Consider the following 16311-nt stretch of genomic DNA (forward strand, 5'->3'; position numbering starts at 1 on the left):
ACAAACAGATCACATGGTGAGAGGAAGCAAGAGACAGAGGAGGTGCCAGGAGACAGAGGAGGTGCCAGGGTCATTTAAACAACAAGCTCTCGCGGGAACTAACAGAGAGAGAACTCACTCACTACTCCCCCCACGTAGGGAGAGCATTAATCCATTCATGAGGGATCCGCTCCCATGACTCAATCAGTTTCCAACACTGCCACATTGGGGATCAGATTTCCACATGAGTTTTGGAGGGGACAACACATCTAAACTCTATCACAGGGTCACATACCTGGGCCTACGTCCTGGCTCCACCGCTGGCTATGAGGCAACTTTCTGAACCTCTGAGCTGGAATTTTCTCATCTGTCAATTGGGGACAGGAATAGCCGCTTCTTGAGTTGTTGGGAGGACTGGAGCAAAAGACGTGCGTAAAGTACTCAGCCCAGCACAAGATGCATGTCTGGTAACAGAGCCTGTTGTCACTTCTCATCTCAGTGAACTAAGTAGTCAGTCTCAGTGGTCCAGGGAGAAGTGTGCCTTCCTCAGACCCTGGGGAGCTTGGCAGGGGCAGTGCCTGGAAGTCAGCAGGCCTGGGTCCCTGTCTGTGCTCACTCACACTCTAGGGTTGTGATGCTAGACCACTCGCTCAGCTGTTCTGAGTAACATGTTTCCCTGTAAAGTAGGGAGAACTACCCCTGACTCTTCTTCTACTCCCCAGGGTAAAAACAGAGTTTAGGATAGAGCAGTGCTCACAAAAGCGCAGTATAAAATAAAGGTCTCTGCACATGCAAAGCCTGATTTTTTCCCCACAGGAGCCAATATGAAAATCATTTTGTACCTACAAATTCCATGGCAAAGTGAATTTCTTCTACAGAATACCAAAGGCTAAACGAATGAGAAAATGTGGCTCTATTCAGCAGAACTACCTGAAATAGTTAATGTTTAACAGCCCATTTAGCAATCACTACTTTATTCAGAGCACAGCTTTGAGGTCCTTTCAAATGGATTTGTTCTACTTTGGCCATTTTCCTGGGCAAAGCTGGTGATCACTACAATCAATACAGCACTCCAAGGAAAGCTTTCTTCCCCTCATTTTAACTTTGCTTCCTAGAGGTAATTCTAGAATCTAGATGCAGACAGGAACAGGAAATTTGTGGTTTCACGCAGCCCTCAGTGTAACCCTACTGTAAGGTGCCTGTGTGGCTACATGGCTGCAGGGGTGCATGCACTCAGAGGTGAGGGGGCCTCCAGCCCGCTGCCTGGCAGCTCACTGCCTGTCCCCCTCCTGCATCCTGGCCTCGGCTTGCTGGGAAAGGGATGTGACAAGGCACACGCTCTAACTCACGCAACAGCATTCTTTGCCCCAATACATCCTGAAAACCTTGCTCTTCCACCCAGCAGCCTGTTACTGACCTAGGCTGGCTTTGAGGCAGGACCCCACAAACTTTACAGTCCAATCTTATCTAGGATTTCTATAGGTACATGGTAATTGTGACAAATATTGCTTGGAGCTCAAAGGAATATCACTATCAAGCAAAGCACCGTGTACAAGGATGTGTGAAAGAAATAACAGAGATTTGAAAGAGGGTAAGTTACTACTAACATTACATAAATAAAAATAATTATAAGAGAATACTATGACCAATTGGATGCCAATAAATTAGATAACAAATGAAATCAATAAATTCCTAGGAAGACATAAACTACTCAAATATAACCAAGAAGAAATAGAAAATTCTGAACAGACCTATAATCAGTAGTCAAAAAACTTCCCACAGAGAAAAGCCCAGGCCTACATGGCTACATGAATTCATGGCTGATGAATTCTAACAAATGCTTAAAAAATAATCAACACCAGTTCTTTGCGAACTCTTCCAAAAATCAGAAGGGGGGGAACACTTCCCAACACATTCCATGAGGCCAGCATTACCCTCATTCTAAATCAGACAAATACATGACAAGAAAAAAGACTAATATCCTCTGTGAATATGGACACAAAAATCCTCAATAAAATGCTAGCAAACCAAATCTAGCAACTCATACAAAGGATTACACATCATGACCAAGTTGGATTCATCCCAGGAATGAAAATGTGGTTCAACATATGAATAAAACCCAATCAATACAATATACCATATTAACATAGGAAAAAAATCACACGGCCATCTCAGTAGATGTAGAAAAAGCACTTAACAAAACCCAACATCCTTTCATGATGAAAACACTCAACAAACTAGGAATAGAAGGGAACTTCTTCAACTTAATAAATGGCTTCTACAAAAAACACACAGCTAACATCATATTTAATGGTAAAAGACTGGATGCTTTTCCCTTAAGATCAGAAACAGGACAAGGATGCCCACTCTCGCCACTTCTACTCAACATTGTAGTTTTAGCCGGGGCAATTAGGCAAGACAATAAAATAAAAGACATCCAGATAGGAAAGGAAGAAGTAAAATTATATTTGCAGATCATGTAAGATGACACAATCTTGTCTATAAGGAAATCCTAAGGAATCTACAAAAAAGCTACTTAACAAACAAGTTTAGCAAGGTTGTCAGACCAAGATCAACACACAAAAATCAACACTAGCAATGGACAATATGAAAATGAAATTAGAACACAATTCCATTTACAATAGCATCAAAATAAAGGACTCAGAAATAAATTTAACAAAAGAAGTATAAAATATGTATTTTGAAAACTATAAAACATTGTTGAAAGAAATTAAAGAAGATCTAAATAAATGGGAAGACATCCCATGTTCATGAACTGGAAGATTTAATACTGGTAAGATGGTGATATGGGTAGAATGTGTCCCCTGAAGTTTCATGTATTAGAAATTTAATCCCCACTGTGACAGTGTTAAGACAGTGGGAAATCCTATTATGAAAACTGAAAGGTGGGGCCTTTGAGAGGTGATTAAGTTGTGAGTACTATACCCTTGTGAATAGATTGATCCATTCACGGAGTAATGGGTGTGGTTCTGATGGCTTTATAAGGATAGCAAGTGAGCCAGTTAGTTCTCTCTTGCTCAAGCCATTAGACATGTGATACCCTGTGTTGCTGTAGAGCCACCACCACCAAAGCCCTCACCAGATGTGTTCCCTGGACTTTGGACCCCCCAGCCTCCAAAACTGTAAGAAATAAATTTTATTTCTTTGTAAATTACCCAGTTTCAGGTATTTTGTTATAAGCAACAGAGATGGACTAATACAGATGGCAACACTTCCCACATTAATCTACAGATTCAACACATTTCCTATCAAAATCCCAGTTGGTATTTTTTGCAGGAATCCACAAACTTGTCCTAAGGGTCACATGGATATAGGAGGGACTCCAAGTAGCCAAAACAATCTTTTTTTTTGTAGCCAGTACAGGGATGGAACCCTGGATCTTAGTGTTATGAGCACCATGCTCTAACAGAGCTAACCAGCCAGCCCTTTAAGACAACCTTGAAAAAGAAAAAGTTGGATGACTCATATTTGCTGATTTCAAAATTTATAACAAAGCTACGTTATCAGGACAGAGTGGTATAAGATAGATGTATAGGTCACTGTAATAGAACTAAGAGTCCAGTAATAAGCCCTTATATTTATGATTAATTGATTTTTACAAGGGTGTCAAGACAGTTTAATTGTGAAAGAATAGTCTTTTCAATAAACGGTGCTGGTACAATTGGATATCCACATGTAAAAGAATGAATTTGGACACCTACCTTAAAACCATACACAAATCTTTTTTTTTTTTTTTTTGTCCTTTTTGTGACGGGTAAGGGGATCGCAACCCTTGGCTTGGTGTCATCCACACCGCGCTCAGCCAGTGAGCGCACTGGCCATCCCCGCACCGCGCTCAGCCAGTGAGCGCAGCAACCCTTGGCTTGGTGTCATCCACACCGCGCTCAGCCAGTGAGCGCACTGGCCATCCCCATATAAGATCCGAACCCGCGGCGTGAGCGCCGCTGCGCTCCCAGCGCCGCACTCGGGGTCGGCCCCATACACAAATCTTAACTCAAAATGTATGAAACACCTAAATGTAAGAGCTAAAGCTACAAAATTCCTAGAAAAAAACATATGTGTAAATCTTCATGACCTTAGCTTAGGCAACAGTTCTTAGATATGACACCAAAAACACAGGTAACCAAAGAAAAAATAGATAAGCTGGACTTCATCAAAATCAAAAACTTTTGTGCAAAGGACATCATAAAGAAAGTGAAGACGATGCACAGAATGGGAGAAAATATTTGCAAATCATACATCTGATAACGGTCTAGTATCCAGAATAGTTAAAGAACTCTCATAACTCAATAACAAAAAGACAAATAACCCAATCAAAAAATGATCCAAGGCACCAAGGTCAAGGGTTTGAATCCCTTACTGGCCAGCTGCCAAAAAAATTAATTAAAAAAATTTTTTTTTTGGTGACTGATTGGTATGGGGACCCAAATCCTTGACTGAATGAGCAAAGGACTTGATTACACAGTTCTTGAAGGAAGACATACAAATGGATCAATACAATAAACACATGAAAAGATGCTCAATATCATTAGTCATTAAGTCAATGTGAATCCAAACCACAAGAAGATATAACTTTACAATTACCAGGATGGCTAGAATCAAAAAACTGAATAAAATTTTTTTTTAGTGAGGGTGTGGAAAAATTGGAGCCTTCATATATTGCTAGTGGAATGTAAAATGGTGCAGCCACTGTGGAAAACAGTTTGACAGTTCTTAAAAACTTAAACATAGAATCACTATATGACCCTGAAATTCCACTTATAAGGTGTATACACAATAGAACTGAAAACAAACGTACTCACAAAAATTTGTACACAAATGTTCCATAGCAGCATTATTCATAGTAGCCAAAAAGTAGAAACAATCCAAATGTCCATCAGCTGATGAACAGATAAACTGTGCTCTATGCATACAATGGAACTTTGTTCAGTCATAAAAAGAATAAAAAACTGATACATGCTACAGCACGGATGGACTCTGAAAACATAACACCAAGTGAAACGTGTCAGACGAAAAAGGCCACTTACTATGTAATTCCATTTATATGAAATGTCTAGAATTGGCTCATCCACAGAAATAGAAGGTAACCAGTGGCTGCCATGGGCTGAGGGGGCGGGGGTTCTGCAATAAAAGTGAGTGAACTACTAATGGGTCAGGGGTTCCTTTTTGGGGTGATGAAATTCTGGAATTAGATAGTGGTAATTGTTGCATAACCCCTCAGCCCACGGCAGCCACTGGTCTACTTTCTAATTCTGTGGATGAACCTATTCTAGACATTTCATATAAATGGAATTACATTGTAAGTGCCTTTTTAGTATGACACGTTTCACTTAGTGTTATGTTTTCAGAGTCCATCCGTGCTGTAGCATGTATCAGTTTTTTATTCTTTTTATGACTGAACAAAGTTCCATTGTATGCATAGAGCACAGTTTGTTTATCTGTTCATCAGCTGATGGACATTTGGATTGTTTCTACTTTTTGGCTACTATGAATAATGCTTAATGCCGCTGTGGAATATTTGTATACAAGTCTTTGTGAATATACTAAAAACCACTATGTTGTGTACTATAAAAGGATGGATTTTATGATAAGTGAATTATAACTCTTACAAGAAATAATACGAAGCTGCTAGAAGGAAAAAAAAAAAAAAAAGGAATGAGTTGATAATGACGTACCAAAAGAGTCCACCTAGGTGCCGGCACAAGAGAATTTAAGAATAACAACAAAACTAGCTACAAATAGCTTGCTTTTCATGATCACTGTGTACCAGCAGGTCTAAACAGTGTCAGTGGTAAATATCCTCTCTGCAGGTGGACTGCTCTCACTGTTAGTACACCATTGTGTGCAGAGGGAAAACAGAGCACGTGTCCTAATTCATTATGTGTAACCTCATGGTTGCACAGTCCTTTATAATTCGCTAGTGTTGTCACAGACATTATTTTCCCCATAATCCTGTGAAGGAAGAAGATCCACTGATGAGGGCATGGAGCCTCCCTGCGGCCATGACCACTAACAAGTGTCCTCTGCAGGACACTGGGCCAGACTCCTGATTTCAATTGCAGGGTCTCCCATCACACGCCCCATGTCTGATGGGCAGGACTGGTGTCCTTAGGACCAGCCCTGCACTGTGTCCCTCGACCTCTGTCACCTTGTTTGTTAGGGCTCATGATGCCCAAAGCATAGACTGTCAGGAACAAAGGCATCTAACCAGACTCCTGACTTCTTTCCTGTCTGCATAAAAGGGATTCTCTGTTCCAGGACTACCCACTCCTGTCCCATTGCTGCCACCACATATGGCAACTTCATGTCTTTTCCGACAAAGTCACAAAATGGGGACTAGCAGGAATCTCAGCTAACAACTCTCATTAAATTGCAGCTCCCTTATTATAAATTTTAACAGTAATATACTTAGCATAAGAACCAAGTCTATTAGATCTTTAAGGGTAATTAGTGCACTAAAATCAGACTACTGCTTGTGATTTGAGTCAAGAGAACAAGAAAAAAAGCATGTCATAATACACTATAAACTGAAATATGGCAGGAGTAAGCTGGAAGGAGGTGGACGGGAAATACAATTTCCTCAACAAACCAAGAGAGACACTCACAAAATCCTGATAATAGAATATCACCATGACAAGATTTAAGTGGCTTTTACTTTCTCCTTCATACTTTTGTTTGATTTTTTTAAAAAAATAATGTTCTTTTTGTAAAAAGTCAGAAACAAAATAGTTTTATTTTCAAAGGGAAACAACTTAAGTGTTGGCTCAGATAATCTTTAATAATCTGTTCAGCTCTAAACCTCTCAAATTCTAAGCTTCAGATGCCAGTGAAGGAAAGTGTACTGACCCCAGGCACACCTCTCTCCCCATTAGCTGGGGGCCTATGATGGCAGTGGTGGTCCTCTTCCCCCAGAACAGCTGTTACAATCAGCCTCTGTCTCATGGAGGGGCAACTTCCTACCAGGTAACTTTTGCTTACCTGGACAGGTGGCTCAATCATGATCCAGGCTGGAAGCATCAAACTGGGATTTAGAGGTTGGGTTCCAACACGGAAGTAAACTCCACCCCTGGAATCACAGGCCCAGATGTGCTGATTTCCACATGCCAAGCTTGTCAGTTTTATAGCTCCTGTAGACAAATAAAGGAAAAGTACACAAATTGTAGTTACTTCTATAAAATGACTAACCTTCTATTTAATCTATGAACTTTGATTTTACACCTCAAAGGAAGAGATGAGGCTGTGCTTGCAGTTGAACTCTGATGCCGAGTCACCCGGTCTGTTCTAGTCCCTCCATCGGGTGTGTGAACTTGTCTGGGCTTGAGAACATGGCACTACAGGAGAGTCACGGAGACGTCTGGCCACCCTGCCACCTACCAGGTCCCACATGGCGTGCCCTCCAGGCTATGGGTAAAGCAGTCAAGATGCTGCCAGCACAGTGCCCTGAACCACCAAGCACAGGGATTAATAGTTTCAACGCGGGTCCCAGCATTAGCTTCACCAGACATGTGACTGTTGCCAGCAAGTTTTGGATTTGGGGAGAGGGAACTCATATTTACAGGTAATCTTGATCCTAATTAGAATTAAGATGAACTAAGTCGCCCAAAGAACCTTCATTTTTATTTTTATATTTCTCTTTGTTAATTAAACTGATTGTAAGAGGAAAGGAAATGGAAGGAGCCTTAAAAAAAAAAAAAGAAATTACATTTGATAATAGTCTATCTGGCAAAAAGCAACACCCAATAGTTAGTGAACAGCTACTGTAGGACAGGCTCTCAGCTAAGTCTTTTATATCTTCATTCAAACCTCACAACAATGATGCAGTTATTACTATCTTAGTTCACACATGAAGCCATTGGGACTCAGCCCTGAAGAGATCTGCCCAGGATCATACAGCTAGAATGTGGCTAAGCAGGAGGCATAGGGTGGATCTAACATTTGAACCCAGCTCAGCCTGGAACCTCTACATCGGCTACCTCTAACCTCTGAGACTTTACATACAGCAAAATGCACACATCTTCAGTGTGGAAGTCCGATCAGTATATTGACAAATCAATATACTCGAGCAACGCACACTCTATCAAGACAGAACATTTTTATCACCCTTGAAAGTTCCCCCAAGTCCCTTCCAGTCAATGCCCTCTGCCCTAAGGCAGCTGCTGTACTGATTTCTACCACCACAGGGTTAGTTCCATGTGTTCTAGAGGTGCACATGAACAGAACCACAAGTGTGCACCTCTTGTGCATGGCTTCCTTCCTTCGGTACGTGAGATTCATCCATGGTGTCAGTCCTTTTCATTGCTGAGTATTCCATTGCATGCAAATGTCACGATTAATTTATCCATTCACCTGCTAATGGACATGTGGGCCACTTCTACTTTTTTGCTATTAAGAGAAAAGCTGCTATGATCATACTTGTAGAAAGCTTTTTTGTGAGTGTGTGTTGTTTGTCTTGAAAAAATACCTAGGGGTGGAAACGCTGGGCTGTAGGGCAGACATATGTCTTACCTTCCAAGAAACTGCCAGTTTCCCCAGTGGCTGCTTGCGCACCATCAGTGGTGCCAGCTCTGGCTGCCCATACCCTCACCAATGTCTAGTTTGGGCACCTGTTTCATGTCAGCCATTCTGGTAGGTGTGAAGTCGTATCTTGTCATGGATGTAATTTGCAGCTCCCTACTAACGAATGTTGTTGGGAATCTTTTCATGTGCTTATAAGGCATTTGTAAATCTTCTTTTGTGAAGTGCCTGTTCAAGTCTTTTGCCCATTTTAAAAACTGAATTGTCTTCTGATTACTAAGTTAGAGAGGTTCTTCGTAAATTCTGGATACAAGTGTTTTGTCAGATACATGTACTGTGAATCTAGTTTCATTGTCAATCTAGCTTGCTTTTTCATTTTTTTAAGTGTTTTTTGATGAGAAGTTTTTTATTTTGATGGGCCATTTTGACTGCAAAGCATAGGAAAAAAGGTGGTGTTGCCTGAGGAGGGGGTATGTGGTAAGACGCCCCCCACCCCCGGCTGGATGTGGGGCCCATGTGCAAAATTAGGAGGGTGCTGCTTTTGCACAGTTGTCATCAAGATATACGTGGGGAATCTCATCATGTGCCTTCAGTTACGACGTCAACTTAAAACTATTTTTTTTTTCCTTTTTGTCTTTTTTTCATGACCGGCAATGGATCGCAACCCTCAGTGTCACGTCAACTTAAAACTATTTTTTTTTTCCTTTTTGTCTTTTTTTCATGACCGGCAACGGATCGCAACCCTCAGTGTCGCGCCCGTACTGGACCGGGACCGGCAACAGGATCGCAACCCTCGGTGTTGCACCCACACCTCGCTCAGCCAGTGAGCAGCCGGTCTGTATGTGGGATCCGAACCCTCAGCGGGAGCGCCACTGCGCTCCCAAGTGGCACACTGGGCCGGCCCCAACTTAAAACTATTAATCCACCACTACACAACAAGTTACTATTATTCCTTTATGCATTTCCTAAAGATGATGATTTCTCTTACACTGAAATTCACTGCATTTTTTCCTTCCTTGGTCTCATATAGAATGTCTTACCAGGGAGTTCAGACAGATATTACGTATGAAAAGATTTGTACTGGTCAAAAGTACCTTCAGTATACTCTAGAAATAGCTGAGAAATGAATGCTAATTAAAAACCAATTTTACACTAGAGTCTTCAATCTGCCCTAAGAGGAACTACAGTCAGCAGCTGATTGTGCTAACAGAGTCACATGTTGACAAAAACACCCTGGGCTAGCATCTCAGAGTTAGCAGTAAATAACACTGCCAATAGAACATGGTGTTCATATTACAAGGTGAACATTCTTTTCGAACAAATATAAAAGGCTGCTAGAATACATACTTCAGTGTATAAACCAACTTATCCCAACTGAAGTTTTTTTTTTTTTTAACCACCTCACAGAGGGTCTCAACCAGGCTGCCTGAATATGTAAGGTTTACGAGTCTGTTCCACAGAGAAGACAGCAGGACACGGTGGCAGGGACTACTGCCCTCCCCAAACACCCCATGGCTTCCTCATTCCTTCAAGTTAGGTGGGCCCTGTGACTAGTTCTGGCAATGGGCTGTGAGCATAAGTGATCTATCTGTGTCACTTGTGATCTGAAGCATAAAAGAGCTGGCGCAGGGCCTCTTCAGCTATTCTTTTGCTGCAGGGGCCAAGGTGGTGGAGCTGCGGAGCAAAGCAGGTGGGACCAGCGAGCAACCACCTGGAGGATCACCTGCAGGATCACCAAGACCACGATGAAGGTGGAAGGTCAACCTGGGGGGAGCAGGGAACCTCATCGTGTGAAGCCGCTGATGTCTGGAGCTTATTCTGAAAGCATAACCCAGCATGACTGACACGGACGCACTGAAATTTTCTTACCTTTCCCTGTTTTGTTGTTTTTTCTCCCACTAAAAAAAGTTTTTAGGGCCGGCCCGGTGGCGCACTGGATAGTGCGCCGCTTGGGAAGCGCGGCGGCGCTCCCGTCCGAGGGTTCGGATCCCACATACAGACCGGCTCCTGCTCACTGGCTGAGCGAGGCGCGGGAGCAACACCGAGGCTTGCGATCCTGTTGCCGGTCCCCGGTCCGGTACGGGGGCAACACTGAGGGTTGCGATCCGTTGCCGGACACGGAAAAAAGACAAAAGACAAAAAAAAAAAGTTTTTAATTATTCAACAAAACATATTTTCCCTTTCAGATCACTTTTTAAACATTTATTTTAGAATAAAAAGCATTTATCTGGTTTTTTATTATTTATAAAACACTTTTCTGCATAAATTGTTGCATAATATAATCTTATTTGTTACCTAAAGGCATGAACTGACACTGAATACTTCTTCATTAAATGCCGTGACCAGACAAATTAAATTACAAATTGCATTAGTTCACTAAACATTCCAATGCCTGACATAATGCATATTTATGTCTACTGAAAAAGGAAATTTTATGAGCATCTTAAATATCTGCTAAATGATGCAAATTTTCTTCCAAAAACTAGGACTATAATAAATCACTGCAAAATTCCATATTCAGTCTCTACAACTGAGTTCAGTAACCAGCCATTTAATTTAAGAATTCTCTTGATTTAATATTAAAGCAGCAATTGACTTGGTAATTTATATAGGGCAGAAAAAAGAAGGATGTTACATCTTAAAGAAAAAAATTAAAGGTAAAAATCATGTTTGTCACTTGATACTTCACTAAAGTCATCCCTGAAACTGAAATTTCTTTTTTTTTTTTTTTCACAAAATTATTAAAAGCTTTATTTACGATTGGAATCATTCAACAAAAAAGCAAAAGCGAATGAGCCTGAAAAAGGAACTAAGCTGTTGTCTAGAATGTCCTCAGAACATTCGATACCTCAGTAGCTAAGCTGCCTTTGCACCTGGCTGGCATGACAACAGTGGCTCAAACATACACAGCAGTTGCACTAACAGCAGCACAAATTTTCCCCTTAAAACTTGCCCAGAATAAAGCAAGTAAACAAGGGGAGGGTATAAACTCTGCCAAAGTAAATGTACTTAAATACTGCATGGAATGGTTAACAGCCTGAACCTTTTCCCTCATTTTTGATAGTTGCAGATTGATGTAGTAACTGTCATTTAGCAAATGCAGAATGCATGACGAAGAAATCGGGTGGTCTTAAAAATCCAAACACGAATGATACTGATGAATGTTCTTGGTATATCTTCAAGGACTTCTTTCATTACTTTTCTTTGTTTAAGGAGAGCTCCAGCATTACCGAGCACCTGAAGCAAAGGTAAAGCAGCTAGCAATGTTCCAAATATTCAATCACTCTAGAGATAGATTTCTGGCCTGTTGTTCCAACAGCACAAGTAAGATTCATAAAGCTCAGGAATTTTTTGAGCATCTCTGTCATTATTGAAAAGTCTCCTTCTGGCAGATATTCCCGCACAGTAGTTACATTGATTGGACTTTCCTGGCAGAGACATCCGAGAAGCAGTGCCGTGTAGGAGGCCACAATGCAATCCTCCATGTGTTTGCCAGCATGCTGAAGGGCTGAGAATGTTTAAATAAAGAATAACAGTATGTCAAACAATACAAGCCCCATAAAATCAACGGTCTTTTCAGTTGACACCCACTGTATTTCTCCACTTGTTTCTTGCCACTCTCCACTCTTATCATGCTGAGTGGTGGGAGCATCTTTGATCAACTCATCTGTTTTACTTTCTGCCAACTGGGCTGCTCGCTCTCGCTCAAGGAATAGCTGCACTAAAGCCTGAACAGCATGAACTTGTCTGGCTATCCTCAAACTAGCATCTCCTCCTCCACTACAGAAGGAAGAATCAAAAGAACACGACGTTTCCATGTTGACAAGACAGTGCCGATTCCGAGCACTGTACTCCACTAGATTTATCAGTAGACCTAAGCCCAGCACTCGAATATCAAATCTCTGCTCCTGAGGTAGGTACTTTGGAACCTGAAGCACACAGTTCAGTGCTGTGCCTATGAGGCCATCTTGTTCTCCTGTTTTGGTGCTGCCCCACTCATTATCATTAGTTAAATTGAGCAACACCCCAATGATGGCCCTCATGCAGTCCTCCACTGCTTTACCCACATGGTTAGTTACATTCTGGTGAGGCAGAGGCTTACTATCAGCTAAGCATATGCTGTCTTCAGCCTGAAACTGAGATTTCTGCTCACAATTTAGAGAAGGCTGACGACAGCCCAGACCTCACAATGACTTCGTGCTGCCCAAGGTCAACACTGTCCCTGAGGTGGCATAGATCACACTGTGCTACTTGCTACTTCTTATACCACCAGGAATACAGGCTTTTGGTTTTTATGTTTTCAATGTCAGGACGCTCGTAAAGAAAAGACCAGGACAGAAGAGAAGAACCCATGTAAATAGATCTCTGAACAGCATTTATAGACCAGACATCTCCTCCTGCTCAGGCCTGGGCAGGCTGATGGCAACTTGGAGCAAGAATTGAGACAGTTCCCAAGAGTGTGGGCGTCATGCTACGCACTGGACTAACGAGTGTGGTGGCATCTTGTACCTGTATGGTAGGCAGTTTTATTTTTAATTGACAGTAATGAGGCCACAGATAGGACCAAAACACATATACCCCAGAGTTACTTAGAAATGGAGCTGCAAATAATACCAACTTTTCCTGACATCTTAAAACCCTATTGGGCAAGTACTGTGATCAAGTGTTTGGTCCCCGCCTGCAAAGCCCCTACACCCTCTGTGTGTAACATCTAATGACAATAAAATGAATCAAAGCGAGCTGACAGCTGCATGAGAGGTGGGAGTGGCATGCTCAGGGAACACAATGGAAAAGACTGACGATAGGATATGATTGAAGAAAGTGCCGGGGGAGGTGGCAATCTCAGCTGAGTCCTGAAGGAAGAAGGCTGAGAAAGAAAAAGCCCAGGGAAGCCAATTCTAGACCCTGGGGAGAGAAGCAAACTGCGGGCATGGACATGCATATCAGGGAAGGGCAAGGGCTGGAGCAACAGCAGAGGCAGCCGGAGCCCAGCTGCGCTGAGGCTGGTAAAGGTGGGCGGGCCGGTATGCGAGGCCCTGGGCGCGATACCAAAGCCTGGAGCTTTATTCTAGCAGCGATTCGGACCTGTTTAACATGGAGGGTAACACCACCTGAGCTGTGCTGTAGGAAGATAGCTCTGTCGACCATCGTGGGAGATGGGCACACCTGGCGGCTACAGCAGTAGTGCAGGTACGTGAGGAGGAGCTCCAACTCTGGCTGTGTTGGGAAGGAAGGAGAGGACCAGAAAGCATGGGGACCTTATGGGGTATGTGGAAGGGACACCACTGACTGCAATGGCCAATAGAGAAGCAGAAACTGCCAAAGAAGACTCTGCCCTTTCCAACAGAATTTAGTGGGAACAGACAAATGAAGTCAGGAAAAGGAGCATGGTGGGGAAGGATACATTTGATATCGAACAAAATCCTCAAATGCAGAGTCATGGTTTTGAGAAGGCTGTGCATCCATTCATTGCTTTGAGTACCCCCCACTGTCGACTTTTAAAAGGACACTTAAGCACCCCAATTAATCTCAGATAAGTAATACAGGCAGCATTCATGCTAGCCAGATAACTCTACTTTATATTCATAACTATCAATGTGTGCTGCCTAATGGCAGCCTGCCATGATGGTCACACACAGGGTCCTGGGCAGACAGCACACACCTACACTCAAAATCTGTAATCCCTAACTTAAATAATTACCTAAAAAACAGTCTTGATCCACCTGCTTGTCTCACAGGCTACACGGACCACACCTGGAGAGAGCCCAATAACGGACACCTGGTGCCCCTGGCCTGCTGTTCGTTCACTGCCTGCCACCTAGGCACAGCGAAAGCCAGCAGCTTTCCCACTGTGCCCTGCCCACCTCCCTGGCCCCAACACAGAGGCTACCAATTCTGGATTTGCTGCCTTCTATCAGAATGCTTAGAAAATGGGGAAAGGAGTCTCTGTCCATCCTTTCAGTATCGGTCAGATAACCCAGATAAACGAACAACATCTAAAGCTCAGAGCAGGATAAAGAGTAAGAAAGGCGGTGCTTTGACAGTGATGCTGGAATTGTCCTCCCTGTGGTGCACACTGGGGCCATCTGAGAAAGCCTTTCCCACAAGTCTGAGGGTCATGCGGCTCCAATGGCTAGAGAGTGGCCCCAAGCAGGACATGTCACACCTGCCGGAGGCAGATTATATATAGACAGGATGCTATTTGTATCTTCTGGGGGTGGGAACTATTCCTTCTAGGAAGGTGAGAAAACTGAGGTTAAAGGTAATGGGCAGCTCACTGAGGGTCCCAGAAGCCTGCCTGGGTTCCAGTTCTCAGCATGCAGCCGGCACTGCTTCTACCACTCTGTCCTGCCACAGCCACAAGTCCCTGCTCCTCTGCCTGTGACCACCTTGCACTCATTGCCTGTGTGAGCCACTTCAGGCTTGGCTAGACACAGGCATTTGATTTGCTAACTACTCTTCAGGCAGGAGGTGGGGGCTCTGTGAAAACCTGCTGTTCCATGGTGACCAGGATGCCCAGGCCGACCCTCTGCTTGTGTGCCCGTGCCCTGGACAAGCACCTTCTGAGCACTGTAGGGCCAATACACACATCAAACTCAGTGGCATTGTTCCTGTGTCCACTTGCTCTTTTGTTGAGACTCAATCCCACCAAAGCTGGGTTTTACCCTACAAAGAACTGCCACCTCCCCAGTGAAGCCCAAACACACAACTCAGAGACCTGCAAGGCTCCAGCCTGCGGCCAGTGCCAGGAGGGCGAGATTGAGCCGGGAGGGCGAGATTCAGCCAGGGGGGTGGCATCAGCTGGGTGGGAGATGGGAGGTCCAGGCAGAGTTGCTCCAGCCGTATGGAACTCACTCTGCACCTCACTGCAGTGCGATGGCCCCCTTGGAGGGAGGGAGTGGTGCCTGGGAAACAGCTGGGCTTTGGATCCACATCATGCAAATGAGCATGGCCTCCCACAGTTGTAGAGACTTAGCAGTGGGAGAACACACACCATGCCTGGCCTTCTTACCCCCAGGAAGAACTAACAGCACCTCCCAACTGGTCTGGATGGGGGCTGCCGGAGAAAGGCTCTTGGCCAGCAAGGTCTCTTTACCAATGAAAGGTCTCCCAGGGCAGGTGGCAGGGTCACCCAACACCAGCGTTCAGGCCACTCTCAGCCTCAGTCTCATCTGGGCAGTCACTGTCAGTAACAGGCTGGCAAATGCTCTCGAAAAGCCAGAAGGTGACCAAGAGGGCCAAAAGGCAGGGTATGCGGCCCAAAGCATATATAATCAAAATTATCCTGGAAAATCCAGGGAAATCTTCAGAACAGAGCTTGCTTCTTTAGGTGAGCTTGGTTACGTTCAGGGGCCTGTTGGACAACAGAGTGATCTCTCTCCCCACACCCTGTAGGAGCCCCGCAGGCTGAGAGCAGCTGCACCCGCCACCGGCCTGTGTAGGCTTGCGCACGGCAAGGCCTACTTTACAGGAAGGTGAGAGGCCCCTGGCAGCCGAGTCCACAGATGCCTGGAGGGGCCAGGGGCTGGGAGAGAAGGGAGATGATCTGTCCTCCTCTGGTTTTTTTTTGTGAGTACATGTGGTTGAGTTCTCGAACATTAAATCTTATACAATTCAAGTCTACCACATAACGAAATACTGGTTGTCAGATTACAAAAATGCACAGTACTACTGAAAGGTCAAGGCTCACCCCGACCCTGGGGACCCTCAGGTACAGCCCTCACCTTCAGACAAACCATACTTAAGCTGCCCCGTCAATCAAGAATTTACTCAGGGAATAATCTAATGTGTGGGCTT

At 43.8% G+C, this 16311-nt stretch overlaps 1 protein-coding gene across 1 annotated transcript in view; it reads right to left on the minus strand.

Annotated features, from left to right (window-relative positions):
- Positions 1-16311, minus strand: part of TECPR2 (tectonin beta-propeller repeat containing 2) — a 114230-nt gene that overhangs the window by 22302 nt on the left and 75617 nt on the right. Inside the window, exon 17 of the mRNA XM_008580871.1 lies at positions 6979-7127. Within this exon, the coding sequence (XP_008579093.1) occupies positions 6979-7127 (149 nt within the window). The remainder of the gene's footprint in view (positions 1-6978; positions 7128-16311) is intronic.

The sequence above is a fragment of the Galeopterus variegatus genome, unplaced genomic scaffold, assembly GCF_000696425.1.
Source record: "Galeopterus variegatus unplaced genomic scaffold, G_variegatus-3.0.2 Scaffold2183, whole genome shotgun sequence".
Taxonomy (NCBI): Eukaryota; Metazoa; Chordata; class Mammalia; order Dermoptera; family Cynocephalidae; genus Galeopterus; species Galeopterus variegatus.